The sequence below is a fragment of the Melanotaenia boesemani genome, chromosome 18 (genome assembly GCF_017639745.1).
Source record: "Melanotaenia boesemani isolate fMelBoe1 chromosome 18, fMelBoe1.pri, whole genome shotgun sequence".
Classification (NCBI taxonomy): Eukaryota; Metazoa; Chordata; class Actinopteri; order Atheriniformes; family Melanotaeniidae; genus Melanotaenia; species Melanotaenia boesemani.
Window position 1 is genome coordinate 18,138,041 of NC_055699.1, and position 17,744 is coordinate 18,155,784.

General features: G+C 39.5%; 2 protein-coding genes across 2 annotated transcripts in view; one reads left to right on the forward strand and one right to left on the reverse strand.

Annotated features, from left to right (window-relative positions):
* Positions 1–3,006: 3,006 nt before the first annotated feature.
* Positions 3,007–12,447, forward strand: txndc5 (thioredoxin domain containing 5). The gene is made up of 10 exons (XM_041967634.1): positions 3,007–3,246; positions 4,557–4,709; positions 5,912–6,017; positions 6,104–6,200; positions 6,913–7,028; positions 7,246–7,332; positions 8,957–9,115; positions 9,785–9,867; positions 10,036–10,165; positions 11,894–12,447. Exons 1-10 carry the CDS (start codon positions 3,065–3,067, stop codon positions 12,014–12,016), a joined length of 1,236 nt encoding a protein of 411 aa, XP_041823568.1. The 5' UTR covers positions 3,007–3,064; the 3' UTR covers positions 12,017–12,447.
* A 919-nt stretch (positions 12,448–13,366) lies between these two features.
* bmp6 (bone morphogenetic protein 6) overlaps positions 13,367–17,744 on the reverse strand; it is a 57,487-nt gene continuing 53,109 nt past the window's right edge. The window contains exons 6-7 of the mRNA XM_041967633.1: positions 16,935–17,045; positions 13,367–15,106 (exon numbers count right to left, since the gene is read on the reverse strand). Coding sequence (XP_041823567.1) covers positions 14,957–15,106; positions 16,935–17,045 — 261 coding nt within the window. The 3' untranslated portion in view covers positions 13,367–14,956. The remainder of the gene's footprint in view (positions 15,107–16,934; positions 17,046–17,744) is intronic.

The window sequence follows — 17,744 nt, forward strand, 5'->3', positions numbered from 1 at the left end:
TTCATTTTGCTGTGTGAGTGACATGACACAGTTCCTGATCTGCAGGTATTTCCAGAAATGTTCCTTTCCAGTCAGGTTGTATTTCTTCAGCAGTTCATTGTATGACATAAACACTCCACCATCATAGAGATTATCCAGTGTACATATACCATAGTTATGCCAGCTCTTCCAGTAAACTGGTGTTTTCCCAATGCTAGTTAAGGGGTTTTGCCATTGGGAGGAATACAGGTGTTTACATTGTGACAACCCAAGCAGCCTGTGCACTTTTGTCCAGACGTCCTGTGAGTGTAATATGACAGGGTTTGTAGTTCTACCCGTACTCTGAGAGAGGCACTCAATAGGTGTGAAGGGGGAGTATAAATATTTTTCGATAATAATCCAATCCAATTCATACTGTCCCATCCAAAGTTTAGCTAGTTTTGCCATCTCAAAAGAAATGTAATATAATCTTGGATCCGGTAACCCCAAACCTCCCTTGTCTCTTGGTGCACATAATTTAGCCAGCTTAATTCTGGGCCTTTTCTTTTCCCACAGAAACTCTTTAATCAATGTGTCATATTGACTAAATATTGCAGGGGGAACGACAGGTAGCATCATTAAGGTATAATTGAACTGTGGAGACACAACCATTTTAATTACATTCACCTTCCCCCACAGCGTAAGTTTGATCTATGTTGTCGTGCCTTTTTGACAAAATTCCTCCACAGCGCTGTAAAAGACTCATTGCAAGTTAACACAAATGCTTGATTGCTGTTGTTGCTGCTATGGGTGGCCCAATCAGTTGTTAAGCATAGAGGACAATCACTTTTTCACACAGGGCCATGAAATGCAGTTTAAGTGCCTCCCACTGGTCTAAAATGCATTAAACCGCTGGTTCAATGGAGAGCCAACATGTGGCACACACCTTGGTTATCTGTAAGGGTTTCTCCCCACATTCGATGGTCTCATATATGGCTTTGTAGGCCTCCCTGCGCTTTGGAGACACTGAAAACCAGTTATAAGTCTCCCATACCAAGTACTCCACATTACGAGGGATGGTGTCATTGGATGCATGACTTACAGCAAGCTGCAGAGAGTGACTCACATAGCAAATAAGAACCAGATCTTTGAGGCCATACTCCTCCTTCAGCACTGTATGGACCCCATTGTTAATCCTGTCATAACCAAGGGGTTATCAGTCCCTATCCCCAGGAGTTTTTCTTTTTTGAGACAACACTTCTCTAGGAAAGCCACAACAGCTCAGGCATCGCCTCCTTCCAATTCAACCAACCCCAGAAATGTTGAGACAATTGTGTGTTTGGTGTCACTAAAGTACCTAATCACAACCCCCAGGTATTTAGAAACACTTACATTTGTGGACTCATAGAGGAGGAGGCTGAAAAGCTGGTCACCCACATCTGCGACCAACCTTTTCAGTGGTGCTAGAACACCATTAATCATTTCCATGCACTTTGTCCTGCGCATTTTGAAGTGAGTAGCAGCAGTGGAGTCTGAGAAAGCAGCTTGACATGCTTTCCTAATGTGGTCACATGCCAGCATTGGACAGTGTTCAGCAATAGCAAATGCCATGGTGGCTTCAGCCTTTTTTGCAATTATTAATGGTAGCTTGCTCTGGGTGAAACTGTTATAAGGCTTTGCCTTTTGAGTATGTTTTTGAGTGGTCGTGTGTTTTTTTTATCACAAAGTTTGGCGTAGAAACCATCCTTACAAGACAGGCAGTATGCTAGCGTATCGTCTCCAAACGGCTTCAGCCAGCCTTTGAATTCAGGGTTTGAGCCCCACTCCTTTCTGTATTTGTAAGCGTACAGTTTAGACTAACACATGATGAGCTACCTAGGTAGATGTTTAGCTTATGTCACAGAGGAGCGCACACACAATGGACAAGGTAAGTGATTGAGGCTGTGAGTCAAATGTAATTATTTATTTTAGTGTGACAGTGAAAAACAATTCCATTTACATCCCGCTGTAAGCCAAAGCAGGATCAGTAGCAGCTTTGCACAATTCATTTTCAGTGTGTACGGCAAATGGTGTGGGTCTCCTCTCTGCTGCTCTGACTGCAACTGCTGCACAAGCGTACTGTGAGACTGACCACCTGTGAGTGCTTTGGGACGGGGAGAGGCTCTCGGCAGCGGGTGCTCTAACAACAGAGCATGTTACACAACGTCCCTTTAAATGCACATAGAAGAAGACAGTACACATGTATACAATTTTGAAGAAGTTACCTGTAGTGCATTCATCAGTACACCTGAGGCCACTGGATCCACTTCCAGATGAGAATATGTTTATGTCTGGAAGAATTTTGGCCACTGATAGTCCCTGTCCATTCACAACTGTGCTTGGCATTTGATGTAATTTCTATACCCATCTTTACCACTAGATGTCAATAAATCTTACACATTGTTAATCAGGTGATCTTTACAAAATAAAGTAGTTTTCTCGAGATAACAAGATAAATTATCCCATTATCACAAGATGACAATAAAAATAATATTAGCCTATTAGGCTGCTCTCAGTTTCCGTAAAAAGGAACACATTCCACCATTGTCTGTTTTAGGTAGGAATTTGCTCATTTCAGCAAGACTTTCCCAAACATTCTGCTAATACAACTCCATAGCTGCTTTGTACAAGACACTTCATCAAAACTCATGGGCTCATTAAAAATGAAAGCAGATCTTGACCTGAAATTAAGAAAGAGAGATATGTTTTTTTTTTTTTTTTTAATCAACATACTTTAAAACTTGAAAGAAATTGTTCATACAACACTACAAGCAGTAATTTATTATTTTTAATTAGTAATATTCTCCAGCAAAATCTTTTATAATAAGCATACATAATGACAAGTCCTTAAACCTGTCGTGTTGAAAACTGCTGCAAAGCATTTCCCGGCAGCCACAGATCTACACAACATTGTGACAGTATGCTCCAATGCAAATTCAATGATCTCCATCTATTCGCGTCCCATCCAGAGTCTACATTCTTTTAAAGTGAAGACACTGAGGGGCGTGCTCGTTGAAAGTCAGTCCTTTTACACCAGCAGGGACACTATTCGCATAGGAGATTCACCATGGCTTCTGCACTGAATTATACACCTTTTGTGTTTTATTTTCTATATTTGTCGTTATTCTTTACTGGCGTGTTTTGCGACGCTGATTCAGAAGATGAGCATGCCAAACACACGTACACGGTGGAAATGTTCAACGAAGCGGTACCAACGGCACCCCACTTTGTCATGTTTTACGCCCCATGGTAAGTAACTAGTTAGCAAATTGTTAAAAAAAATAAAGTTAAATAAACTTGCTGATAATAACACTTGGTGTCTTAAATAGCATTTATTACCGCATGCAGAAGTAAAACCCTTCCTGTTAAAGTCTGATTACACTTGACCGGTGAATTAGCAAGCAAGCTAGTTAGCACTCTAGCCAGTTGGGTACGTCGCTCATTCCTTTTAAAAGCCGGTACGGCTAGCTTAGCTGCTAACTAGCTTAGCCAAGTAGCAGCTTAACGGATTGTAACGGTTCTTTTTACATAAGTCTTGATGCGTATTGTCTTAGCAAGCTTTCAGCTTTGGTAGTTAATTAAAAAACTTTTCAGTTGTCATAAATTTAACATTGTAGTCTTAATATGTAATGGCGGTGTTCTGAAACACAAGAGAAATTCAAAGTTATATATGGGGTAGCTGCGCTTACGTGGCACACACTGATTGACTAATGTTATGTCAGTAGTTTTAAAACTGGGGTTCACGGACCTCCAGAAGTACTTGTTAATGCATACAATGCAACATGAAGGTGAGCAGAAAATAACGCCAGACTACTGTGGAAACAATTTTAAAGTATTTGTGTTAAAGGCTGACCGCTGCACACCTTATGCAGCGTCATACATGGAAGGTGTTATAGTCACTGACAATATAATCTGAACTTAATACGATGTTTGGCATTTGCCCTGAACAGCCTGTAGCTCAAATATCTGATTTTTGTCGCTGATATTTTTATTTTTGGCCATTGACACAAATTGTTTGGGTCAGATTACTTTATATTATCATCAGCTGCTAAATATGACTTATGTCGCAATTTTTGCAGCTATATTGCATTCAGTTGGTTTTGGAAGTTGGTATAATCTAATCTACATACATATAAATCATGTAAATATTAGGAGATTTCAGTTTAAGAAAGAAAAGGGACAGCCTCAAAATGAATGGATCCACAAATGTTTTTATTTATTTATTGTTTTAATTTTAAATACAAATCAGTTGGATTTTGCATGTTCAGAATTTGCATCTGGTCAATTTAAATGACAAACACAAAATAGATAATAATGAAGAAGTAAATCATTTGTTAAAATGCCAATTAATATTTAGCTTCACCTTAAAGAGACAAGTGAAACATGTAAAATCAGATGTCTCTTATTTTTTCTATCTGGCTGATAACATCAATATACTGTACGTGTCCTCAAGACCTAAAGTGTTCCAAAAGGTTGAAATTTATCAATGTGATTGATTTAATTTAACTGAGTTTGCTGTTACCTTGTACATAAACCATGTTTACCACTGTTGTGTCCAGGTGTGGCCATTGCCAGAGGTTGCAGCCTACATGGAACGAACTGGCAGACAAATACAACAGCATGAATGACCCACCAGTATATGTGGTCAAAGTAGACTGCGTTCAGGACACCAAGTTCTGCTCCAACGTCCACGGTGTTAGAGGCTACCCTACGTAAGTATCACAGTAACGTCACCTGTCAAGCCTCCTTATTTCTTGGCCATATCAGTTTATATTAATTAGTTATTTAAATTGATCTGCAGAGATAATGTTACAGTTATATAATGAATGTAGGCTGAAAGAGGCCCACAAAAACCTGATTTATGAGAAAAAGAGTGAGTGATCTCAGAGATGGAAGTAAGTGGTTGTAGGTGGTGATAAGATCCTCTCTTGTAAAGAAAACCCTTAACAAAATTCAGCCTGGTGAAGAACGCTCACCAGGAGGTAGATTTAACATCCATGTGTATCATAAAGAAGACAACTTTGACAGCGAATACAAACATCACAACCAGGTGTGTAACATTCATATGTCCCAGTAACACAGTCAGCCTGGTGTAGGGGCTCGAGTAGAAGAGATTTCTTTTTATTACAAGTATCATTCTCAAAGAAGGAGGCAGGGAAATGCGGACGGTCCATACTAGATCCACTAGATCTACCCCTCTGTTTTTCTTTTCTGGATCAAGAAGTTGTCCTCATATAACTTTCAAAAAGGCTCCCAACACTCTGGTTGAATGACTGGGTGATCAAGAAAAAGCGCTCTTTACTGCAGGAGTTGGGATTGATCCTAAATGGAATGACGCAGTTAGCAGAAAGGTGAGAAGCCATTGTTTAATGCTAAGCCAGCAGACCTGAAAACGGGTGGCGGTGGAGCAAGGTTTTGTTAAATTGAAAAAGCAGCTGTAGTACAGATTTAGTGTGCATGAATACAGATAATGACTGAGGCAAATCATTATTTCAGTTTATATTTAAGGCTCAAGGTCAGTACTTATTTGCCCAAATTAATTATTTTGCTGTTACTTGAATCTTTTTGGGTCAACACCTTTAATAGACAGAACTGTAACAGAATGGAGGAAATTTACTGATGCATTTAAGTAAAATAAAAACAGTAAAGTTTTCATCATTGATTGACAGATGTGGCACGTTGACCTGGATGTAGTTAAATATTCTGCCAAAATGAGCCCTTTTCTCGTTTTTATTTTTGATGTTGCTGACTTCTCACCTGCAAACACAGCAATCACTGAATAATTATTTACAGACCGTCTTTTTTTTTTTTTTTTTAAACTAAATAGTACCTGATCCTGTACCTGATCTGAGGATATGAAGATGCTTAACTTGCATTATGCTACTAATCATTGTATTGTTTTTATTATGTGCAGACTGAAGTTATTTAAGCCAGACCAGGAAGCAGTTAAGTACCAAGGTCCTAGAGATCTGCAGTCTCTAGAGACATGGATGCTGAAGACCCTCCAGGAGGAGCCTTCAGTGAGTTATGTTCATTCATTTATCAGTTCAAGTCTTAAAACGGGTGCTTTTATGATTAAGAATGCTGCTCATGGTTGCACCTCCAGGAACCAGAGAGCGAGCTGGAGCCTCCTAAAGCTCCAGAGCCTAAACAGGGCATGTATGAGCTCACTGCCCTCAACTTCAAGGACCATATATCCAAAGGTAAAAATGTTTTAATGCTTCATCAAAAGGTGGTTATAAGTTAATAGGTAACCTCATCTTGTGTGTTGATTCAGCTGCATCCTGCCTTAACAAATGGTCAGTTTCTGTTTTGTACCAGTTTTTGAATGCTCTTTCAGTTTTCAGCCACACTAAGCAGCATTTCTGCATCCCTCATTAGAGAATGGAAACACCTCATTGCCTTGATTTACATAACTGACATTTCATCACAGTGCATGTGCCACAATCCACAGAGTCTGTCAACACGAAGCGACTGTAAAACCCTCCTGTCCTGTCACATCACGTTTCTGGATTGTCAGAAAAATAAACAGCGATCAGGATAACTGTCTCAGAGAAATTACGACTCTTAAGCTCTGCTGGAGTTGAATGTTTTGGTTTTGAAGAAAAATAAATGAATTCTTGTTTGGATATGAAAAAAAAGGCAGGATATGACATAAACATTTTAGAAAGTGTTTATAGGTCCCACCTTCACATCTTGGAAACAGTGCTGCAATAAATGTAGTGTAATTAGTGGCACATAATCTGAAAGAGGTGTATATTTTCATTTACAGCAGGCTGGGTTGAGTTCATGGTAGAGTCAAAATTTTTTCATTAATCAAATAAAAAAAATCTGAAGTCACATTAAAACAGAAATATGGTGTTTTATCTTCTGCGCCCGGTTTCATGACCTGGATTCAATTTTTCTTTTGTTCAGGTGCCCATTTCGTTAAGTTCTTTGCACCATGGTGTGGCCACTGCAAAGCCATGGCACCAACCTGGGAACAGCTGGCCACCACCTTTGAGCACACCGACGATGTAAAAATAGGAAAGGTGGGTCATTAGACTTGTCCTGTCCATGTTGTTCAGAACAGATAATGTTACGCCATGAAATTTCACACGCAGAGCTATTTGTTCTCCTTAGTTTGATTATCCTGCTGTCTGCCTGACAGAACAGGATGTTTGCATGCTGGGTTGTTCAACACCTCACAGGATCTGTGTTTGCATTGTCGATCTTGTTGAATAACAGGTTTATTTCCTTATAACTCAGGTGGATTGCACGCAGCATTATGAGGTGTGCTCTGAGAACGGTGTGAGAGGATATCCAACGCTGCTCTTCTTCTATAATGGACAGAAAGTAAGAAAAGTTCAGTTTTTCTAAAAGCTCATCCCTACAGATTGCTTGTTTCACAGCAACCTTAAAATTAGCTCTGCTGAATCATGCAGGTTCACGAACTCTCTAGCTGTAACAGGTAACCCACTTGGTGTGTGCTATATCGTATCGTTCACAATAATACCAGTAGATTTTTTTTTTTTTTACACCAATAGAAAATGTACTGTCATGATATTATATGATCACACATTTCCAGCGCGATGATGTCATTTTAACTGCATTTCAGCCTTTGCAGCACAGGCGATCTCAGCTCAGCGAGAAACACGGCAGAGCAAAGCAAATATATATTTTTGCAATATGTAGAATGTTGATTTCAGCTTCAATCACTAAAACAGTAATATAGACAAAAATGGATTCTTATTAAAATTATTTTTCTGTAATTCACTGCTATTTTATCACATCCCGAAAGACGCGCACACTTCTGCTGCTTCCGAAGGTGAAAATGGGCAGATACTGGAAGTAAACCCTCTGCCATTGCTGCTCAATGTTGCCAGCTTAGCGACTCTGTGGCTGTATTTAACAAGTATTCAGACCCTTTTAGCGGGAAAAAAAAGCGACTAGCAACAGGTTTAGCTACTTTTTGGGGTCTTATTGGAGACTGACATGAAAACAAGTATCATTCTTATTCTTAATGAGCAGCAGGGCTGCCGTAGGCCCCTCCCACATCTCAAAGCGCTCACAGGAGACCTGGTGTAGTGTTGAAATAAGTACCCTTATTTTATACCCTTACACCAAGCCTTACCCAGCTGTCCCTCACCTGCTTTGTTTTATTTTTTTTTTTGTGTTTCACGAAAACTTTATTAACCAAAAGGTAGAAAAATATTATGATTTAATTTTTTGGCAAAATTTCCCACCCCCTTTACTTTCAGATGTACAGTATTACAGTGTGTATATAAGACGTGATAATGACAACATAATTTAAGAGCGACACACAGCTGTGAAGTCACATCTCATCATAAACTAATTTTCCTCAAATTGACTGAAAGGTTGTGACATAAAGCAACAGGAACAAAAAGAGTTCAGCTTCTGAAATGTCCTGATGAAGTGAATGATAATGGTTTTACTCAGCGAATTTACTCTAAATATTCTTAAAGTTCAGATCTTAGATAATAGAGTAGAAACTTAAAAATAATATTGGATCCAGTTTAAGCTGCAATACTCCTCTGAAGTTACAGGTAGATCCAGCTTGTTTATCCATGCATGTTTCTATCATCACCACCAAGAAGAGTTTAAAAAATGCTCGTACTTTTGTCTGATTTTTAGGTGGTTGACAAAGTGGGAATGTGCTCACCTGTGTGCGCATGCACATGTCTGAGTGGGCACCAGGGCAGAGATCTCTGTACGATACAGAGAGCAGCTATGACACAATGTGGCATAAATCAGATAAATAACAGACTTTTTTTATGAAAAGACAAAAAATAAACCTGATCCAGAGGAGAGGGAACCTGAAATGACTTCTGTTGACATCTGTTGCTATATTAAAAATAAGATTAAACTATCTTTGATGATAATTGTCTAATATAATGGTATGAGAAACACTTGAGTTATTGAGTTATTAACTTTTATATTTGATGTTGGTCTGTTGTAGACAGAACAGTACAAAGGAAAAAGAGATCTGGACTCTTTCAAAGACTTTGTGGACAACCAGCTGAAGGCTGCGCTTACAGAGGAGAAAGAAGAGGAGCCAAAAGAGGAGCAGAAAGAAAATGAGGTCCCCACTGAAGAGCCAGCCAAAGATGAAGCAAAGGTTGGTGTGCACCACAGACACACGCGTATGATAAAATACAAGAATCCTTTAATGTGTTTACTGACTTTTAGTGATGCATTAATGTGGCTCGTTTCAGCTACCAGCATACACCTCCAGTGCTATGACCTCAGTGGTGTAGTTGCACACAAAAATGATCACACATGTTATCCATCAGGCTCTTTGTAGAGTCTTGACTCCCTGCTCAGCACCATGCTCAGCAGGCATTTAATTCCACAATTAGAGGTTTCAGACTCATTCATTGTTCTTATGGGCACCTTTGCTAGAAATCAGCACGAGCAGCTGTAAAAAGGATGACTGATGTTATGTTACAGCTACAATCAGTCATGTTTCCTTGTAATGGACCGCCTGCATACACTAGATCGCAGAACTTGATACCCGCTTAAACACTGTTTTCTGTGAGGTGAGCCATTTCCTGCTGAATGATGCCAAAATTTCACATGTGCATGTTTGCACAACTGAATACCTACCTTTTTTCCTTATTTGTTGATCCTGGCTGGTGTTTCTTTGCAAATCCCCTGATAAAGTCTCTCCTCTCTAATGCTAAATCATGCACATGACTCATAAACTCTCAGTTGCAACAGTTAATGCTGAGCTAACGTGGATCCGTGCAGTTTAAGGTTAGTATTTCTGTCCCCTGTCTGTCTGCAGTCCAATGTGGTGGTCCTCACGGAGAGCAACTTTGATGAGATCGTAGCTACGGGCTTCACCTTTATCAAGTTCTATGCTCCGTGGTAAGATCATCAAATAGTCCTGTGAAGATTCAAAATAATTTTTCTTTTAAATTGATTCAGAATGTTTGCAACAGCTGTTAATGATTTCTTCAGTATGAAATAATAAGCATCTCTAATATTTTTTTTTTCCCCCAAACCATGTGACTTTTGTGTTTCCCTGCTGCTTAGGTGCGGCCACTGCAAGAATCTCGCTCCAACATGGGAGGATCTTTCCAAGAAGGAGTTTCCCGGCCTCACTGATGTCAAGATTGCCAAAGTGGACTGCACTGTTGAGCGCACGCTCTGCAACAAGTACTCTGTAAGTGTACCTGGATATCATCCACACTATATGCCCATAAAACAGAACACTTTGCCCTCTGACTCTGACTGAAGTATGTGAAACTGCATATAATAAAACAAAGATGAGGATTTATGTTGCAGCCATAAAGTAATACAACCGCATGTGCTTCAATTAGATGCTACAGACTGAAATCCTAAAGCAGATTCCAGCAATGCTGGCGTTCACACACTTTCAGCTCGCGTTGTGTGATGCTTTGATGAAAGGCCTCAGCTAATACTGAGAAGTTAGAAACAGACGGACTTCTTGTCTTCATTCAAATTCACCAAAAATGTCTGTAGACTTGAAATTGAATCAAAGAGTGAGGCTGATAGTAGAATCGCTAGCTGCCACTCTGAGTTTAACTTTGGACAAAAACAAGCTTTATGACGATACCAGCTGCTCAAGTGAGTGAAATTCAAGTTGTTTTCTGTAGCTGGAATTTACAGATGTCCAATAAAGTACTCACGTGGAGGCAAGAGGTAGTTATGAAAGCATTACGGAAGCCTTTAAAACAAAAAGCACTCTGGTCACTTATTAGGTACATCTTGCTAGTATAATGTTTGACCTCTTTACCTTTACAACTGTCTTAATTCTTAGTGTCATAGACTCAGCAAGCTGTTGGAAACATTCCTCAGAGATTTTGCTCCATATTGACATGATAGCATCACACAGTTGCTGCAGATTTGTCAGCTGCACATCCATGATGAGAATCTTCTATTCCACCACATCCCAAAGGTGCTCTGTTGGACTGAAATCTGGTGACTGTGGAGGCCATTGGAGTACAGTGAACTCATTGTCATGTTGGAGATGATTTGAGCTTTGTGCATTATCCTGCTGGAAGCAGCCATCAGAGATGGGTACACTGTGATCATAAAGGGATGGACACAATACTCAGGTAGGCTGGGGTGTTTAAACCATGATCACTTGGTACAAAGGGGCCTAAAGTGTGCCAAGAAAATATCCTCCTCACCATTAGACCACTCCTGATCCTGAACTCCTGATACAAGCAAGGATTGATCCATGCTTTTATGTTTTTTTTTTTTTTTTTAATGGCAAACCAGGCAGCTTTTTTTCTATCTTCTATTGTCCAGTTTTGGTGAGCCTGTGTGAATTGTAGCCGCAGTTTCTTGTTCTTAGCTGACAGGAGAGGCACCCAGTGTGGTCTCATGCTGCTGTAGCCCATCTGCTTCAAGGTTGGACGTGTTGTGTGTTTGGAGATGCTATTCTGCATATCTCAGTTGGAACCAGTGCTTATTTGAGTCATATGTCATTTTGTGTGTGGAAAATCCCAGTAGATCAGCAGTTTCTGGCACACAGACCAACAACTATGCCACGTTCAAAGCCCCCTTTCTTCCTCATTCTGATGTTCAGTTTGAACTTCAGCAAGCTGTCTTGATCATGTCTACATGCTGAATGTATTGAGTTGCAGCCATGTGATTGGCTGATTAGATATTGGTGTTAGCATGCATGAACAGGTAGACCTAATAAAGCAGTTGGTGAGTGTTTGTCAGCTGCTTATCCAGGTGTCTTCAAACACAGCAAGACAACAACCATGTTATTTTGCATTACAATTTAAAAATTTATTTTTAATAGAGTGGAGAGGATTTTATATATTTTTTTTTATTTTTATTTAAAATTTCCTCATTTAGACATAATTGTTTTAATATTGAAGCAAATAAAGCCCCTGCTGTTTTCCTGTTTACTCAGGTGCGAGGGTACCCCACCTTGATCATCTTCAGAGCTGGCGAGCAGGGCGACGAGCATCACGCAGGGCGGGACTTGGAGAGCTTGCACAACTTTGTGATGAGGCAGGCGAGAGATGAGCTGTAGAAACGGGGTTGGTCGGTGCTCACTTTTCTCCACCACCGTACTCACCCACTCTGCACATCTGGCCAGCAGGACACCAAGTCTTTGTCCTGCAGCAGCCAGATCTCCGTCTCACTTTCCACTCCGGTTCTCTTCAGGAAGGAGTCAGACAATGATGGACTGATGCAGTCGGTCACATCTCCTGTTTTTTTCTTCTTCTTTCTTTTTCTTTTTACTGACAGAATAACTGTGTTTGGGATGTGAATGTATTTCTCATTGCTGTTGCCCAACTAGATTCTTCTGGAATCTGTGACCTCGGTTGGGACTTTAAATGAAGCCTGACGACCACTGCAAGCACTTCTCAGTTGATTACAACCAAAAACTTCTTTCACAGTAATGTTTGTTAAAAGGTGGAACTCTGGTTTAAAAAAATAAAACATGACTTTTGTTCTAAATTTATACGTTAAATCTGTTGTTTGATTGTTAATGTTGCGGTACTGTTAAAAAGGCTGTAAAAAATAAGAAAAAAAGTTGGCGCACATCTGTGAGGTTGCGAGTACTTTATATCCACACCGCTGATGGCTTATCTGACTTAACTCTCAGGGAAGCACCCATTCAGAGTAGAAGAAGTCGTGGTGGAGGCATACTCATCACACCATCCTGATGATGACTTTTTTGACAGATGAAGACCAGATTCTTGTTGCTTGTATAAAAGGGATGAGAACTGGTAAAAACCTGAGTCATTTCCAGCTGTGACGTTGTGTGAGCTTTATCCGCCATCTAAGATTCAGTCTCAGGCCTGGACCATGCTGCCCCGTTTGAAAATGTATCCCAATTCTGATCCAGATTTACTCAGCTCATTTTGGAATGTGTCTAAAACAGATCCTATATAATATATATATATATATATATATATATATATATATATATATATATATATATATATATATATATATATATCTCCATCAGGCTAGGCCCATGTTGAAGAGGTATTAAAGGGTCAAACATGCAGCTGCTCAGGGCCAGGTGGACGAGCTACCACCATATGTTTGTGGCTGTCAATCAGATTCATCTGTGGGTCCATATCATTTGATTTTTCTGGACTCAGGATTCTTTATTCTGACAGTAAGAGCTCCAGTCTGTTAGTTGAAGCACGTGAACCACTGGATTGGAAAGATACTCTTGCCTGCTTTCTGGAAAAAAGTAATCAAACCAAAAAATGTGTTTAATTGTCAGGAATAAATCAGCTAAAGGAGTGTCATCTCCCACAGCGTTGCTGTTTTTTTTAGTGTGATGAAGCAGAGTGTAATAAACTACATCCACCTGTGCAGATGCTCTTTGACCCAGGTTATGTGAAAAACATGCGCAGCGTGATGCAGGCCACCATTTATTGTCTGGTCCAGGTACACAAACAGTCAGAGACACAGCAGTTGTTTTTTTTTTTTGTCAGTAAAAGTTTTTATGGATAGCACATGGTCTGAGGAACTCCAGTGATGGATTTCTCCTCATTCTCCTTTTATCATGGGTTGCCGTTGTGCACTACCCACACATTTTGTACAAAAAGTGAATAATGGCAAGTTGTAACATGAGATTTCCTAATAAATTTTTCAAAAATAAGTTTTTCATTCTCTCGCATCTGCCCATTAATAAGGTGATTTTATTTATCTTTTCTTGATAAAAGGTGCAATAAATAAGCTGAGAATGTACAAGTATTTACAAAAAAAAACAGTCTAAACATGATCACAAATGTAAACAGCAGCTTACCGGAGGTATATTCTGTAATTTAGGGGCAGTTAGGCACGTAAGGTATTTTAATCATATTAGTTTTTCATTCAGATATGTTCTCTAAAAGATTCCAAGTCATTGGAAGCTCACAGTTACATGCATCAACATAATTTTATCCTCTGAGTTTGGAATAAAAGCAAAAGGCTAATTTCAGAAAGATGGCAGAAACTGTCCCGCTGGTTGTTTTTGACTCGCAAAATTATTTTCCACAATCTCTTGACGGGCTGTCAAGGCTGGAAAAGTTTGTTAGCTTTGCGAGTGCAGCAACATGGAAATGGACATTTGTGGTATGTTGGAGGGATAGGGCTGTATTCTTCACTTCTTTGAAGAAAAACAGGAGTTTAGCCACAACATGCATCATGTTGAACCAGCCTGGTGAATCGCAGCTCAGCCTGAGACTGGCAAATATTGACACAGAGGGGGATTATTTGGAGCAGTCCACTACTAAAATAGCCTGTGGTCACTGGTTCAGTCCATATTATATTTAGAGAAAGCAAATATGGCTTGAGAAAGAAAACTGTAGGAAAGAGGAAGGATATATGGATGTACTGACTCCAATGTATCACTCGCTTGGATTGAGTTAATATTTGCACTGAAAAAAGAAAACTGGACCTGTATATTCCTGTTTGATTCAAACCATTTACACAAATTTTCTGTCATCTGAGCTGGTAATCGAGTCAACAGAGAAGTTGTACATCAATAAACTGAATCTTAGAACTGATGCCATGTTATTTTGTTGGAAAGTAGATGGAAAAGAAAGCAGTGCTCCTTCTGGTCCAGCAACAATTCAGTTTAGCCCGCACCCTCTCAGCGACGCATAGGTGCAGTAGCTTGTAAGGCATTTACACACACCTTAATTAGTGCCACCCTCCACACACATACAGTCACCAACTTGGTTGCAGACCCATGAAGAGAAGGCTCCAGTCTACAGCTAACAGAAAAGCTGTTTCAACACTGCAACAGAGTGAAGCTTTGTAATAACATTTTTGCATCAGTCTCCTCTTCGTTGCCTTGTTAGCGAGGTTAGTAGGTGGATTTTTCAGAGTTGTCCTTGATTACTGAAACAGAAACCATTGATAATCTTTCAGTGGACATTTCCTTTCAGGCTGAGGAACATGAAGTCCACAGGAGGTCAACTTTGTCCATCTTCCAATGAAGAGCGACCAGTTCTCTGTGATGTCAGTGGCAGCCACAGGCACGTACCACCATGTTTTTGTACTTCTTTAGTATGACGTTGGAGTTGTCATCGAAGTAGAGCACTGAGATGGCGTGAAGTTTGGTGGGGGCACAGCATGGCTTTGGTACGTTCTCAGGGTTCATCAGGTGCACCTGGAACGATGGGAAATATTTTTAATTTCTGCATACAAAAACATTTGTACAGACTTGTTTCCACTGGACCAAGTTCCTACATGTTATTAAAGATCATCTTAATAAATAAATCGACTTTAAATGCGATACAACAAGAGCTAAATACATCCAGATTAAAATTTTCTGGATTTTTAGGCCACAAAATGTTGAAGCCTAAATTTCCCATAATGCCTCACCAGCAATTTCGTAAATACAAGTTTAAAATTTATACGCCTAGACTGATAGCAGTTTCAACTTACCACATTTAAGATGGACATTTTGCAACTATGCTTGTATTCAGCTGTGACTTTCACCTACTTCAGAAAATAAAGTGGTCACATAAACCAAAATCCATGATGTTGTATAAGAAAGATGCAAGACATCTGAGTATTTTCAAAGTTTATATGCAAGTTCATCACTAAAAACCATGAAAAAGTTGTGATGTGATGGAGCAGATCCTTATATGTTATCCAAGGAAGACTTGACAGCTACTATCCTGCAATTTTTAGATATAGTAGCTCTCAAGGACTGGACTTAAGCTCCGCTGACTTAAGCTTTGAACTGTAAAATACCCATAGTTCAGATCCCTGATAACTATCTGGTGTGTCAGACATGTTTTTACAAGGCAAAGCAGATTAAATAAAATTTCACAGAAACCCAGTTTATGTCATCTTTATCATAAAGATTGCTAGGACATCCTGGTGAACGAACCAAACCATTAGCTCAAATTAGCTCAGCTCTGTCATCGGCTTCTTGCTTGGCAACTACAATTTCGGCAAATAAAACAAGAAAGCGGCAACAGCTTCTAATCAACCCATGTGCTTTAATTTACTCATAAAATAGCAGAAGTTACCAACCAAGTGATTTACAAACTCTAAACGAAGGGGTCACTGACAAACTCCGGCATTCTTTGACTCAGCTACTTCGAATCAGAAAAACAATGTTTTTTAATAAAGATCCTTAGCTAGCTCTTCCTCTTTTATTACTTCAAGGGGAACCTTGAAGTAACCATGGATTAGTTTCATAATGTGAGCGATCAGAACCCAATATTAAGAAAAATGTCAGGCCTTTGCACCAATCAAAATGTTCGCTACACACACTGATTTACAATGAGCTAGCTTGACCACCACTTCATGTTATGCATAACAAATTATGTGGATATGACGTCATATGAATAAAAGCTGTTTTCACATGTTTACTTGTTTTCATAATTAAAATCACTTGAATAACTTAGTTATCTCTGCAAAGTTACTGATCTCTAAAAACCCCTGAAACTACATATAATTCTCATTATGTTTTCAAGCCAAATGTCTTTTTGCAAAATTCTTCTTTTCTATGACTTCACAAGAAATCCTGAAGTAACCTCAATATGTTTCATGATATGAATGAGCCACGGAACAGCCAAAAACAACACAAATGTAATGTATTTTCAACAAGATCACCACACATACTCTGGCATACGATGAGTATAAGTTGACCACCACTTAACTGTGATGTGATGCCGTGTGAAAACAAGCAATTTTCAAATGTTGTGCAAAGTTACTAATCTTTAATAAAAATGCAAGATTAGCCGTGTTAGCCAAGTAGCAATAGTGTAATTATTTTAAAATCATTCAGATTTTATGACAATGCTGTAATTAGTCAGTTTATTATATCTTGTTGCACACTACTAAAGCTACCCTACATCCACATGATGAACTATACAAGCAAAACTACTTTTCCTCTCTAGACCTAAAGAGACTTCTCCATTAAGTCTGGAAAAAGCTCACACGCATACTGAGTATGGCAAACTGTACTGAGCTGGACTTACCAGCGTCTGGACGATGGCGTGATTGGTGGCGTTCATGTGGGCGTTAAGAGGGAAGGAACACTCTCCATCACAGTAGTTGGCTGCGTAGCCCTCAGGTGCAATGATCCAGTCCTAAGAGACACATGTGACATCAGTTTAACTCGGTTGTTAAGGCAATTTCTTCACTAAGTTTATGTCTCTATGTCTGGTAGTATCTAGCTGTGTGGTAACAGTGAGCGGCAAGATTGGGCAGAGTTGGTGGTCAGGCATAAAAAAAGTGGCATTCATGTTTTACAGTGTGTCACCTGATGCCGTGGATCACCTGAGTTAACAGCCTCAGAGGACAAATTCCAGCTATATGCTGCTGTCTGTGATATCGCTCAGGAAGCAATACTTCTCTCATCCTTCCTTTCTGTGTCCAACTGTTTCCATCAGAGCAATTATCAGCATGTTTTACTTCACTCTGACTTGTTCTTGTGTTTTTAATCTGTCCGCTTAGTTTTCTGTTGTTTGCTTTTTCTGTCCAGCTCCCTTCCTGTTAGCGATGTGCACTTATATAAATATAACATAAATCTGCTTATAAACCAAGACTGAAGGGTGAGTCTTAGTATGAAAATGAAGTTATGGTGATGTCACTTTGTTTGTTTGTTTATGTGTTATTGTGTATTCACGTGAAAGATTGCTGGAAATCTCCCTCTAGATGTCAGTGCTGTATTATCAGCTAACAGCCTTCTTTTCTGTTTCTCCTTTTTCCTTTTCCCTCCAAAAACACACTCCTACACCTGCAGTCTGACATCTGTGTTTACTCCCACCCAGCTACTTAGAACCAAC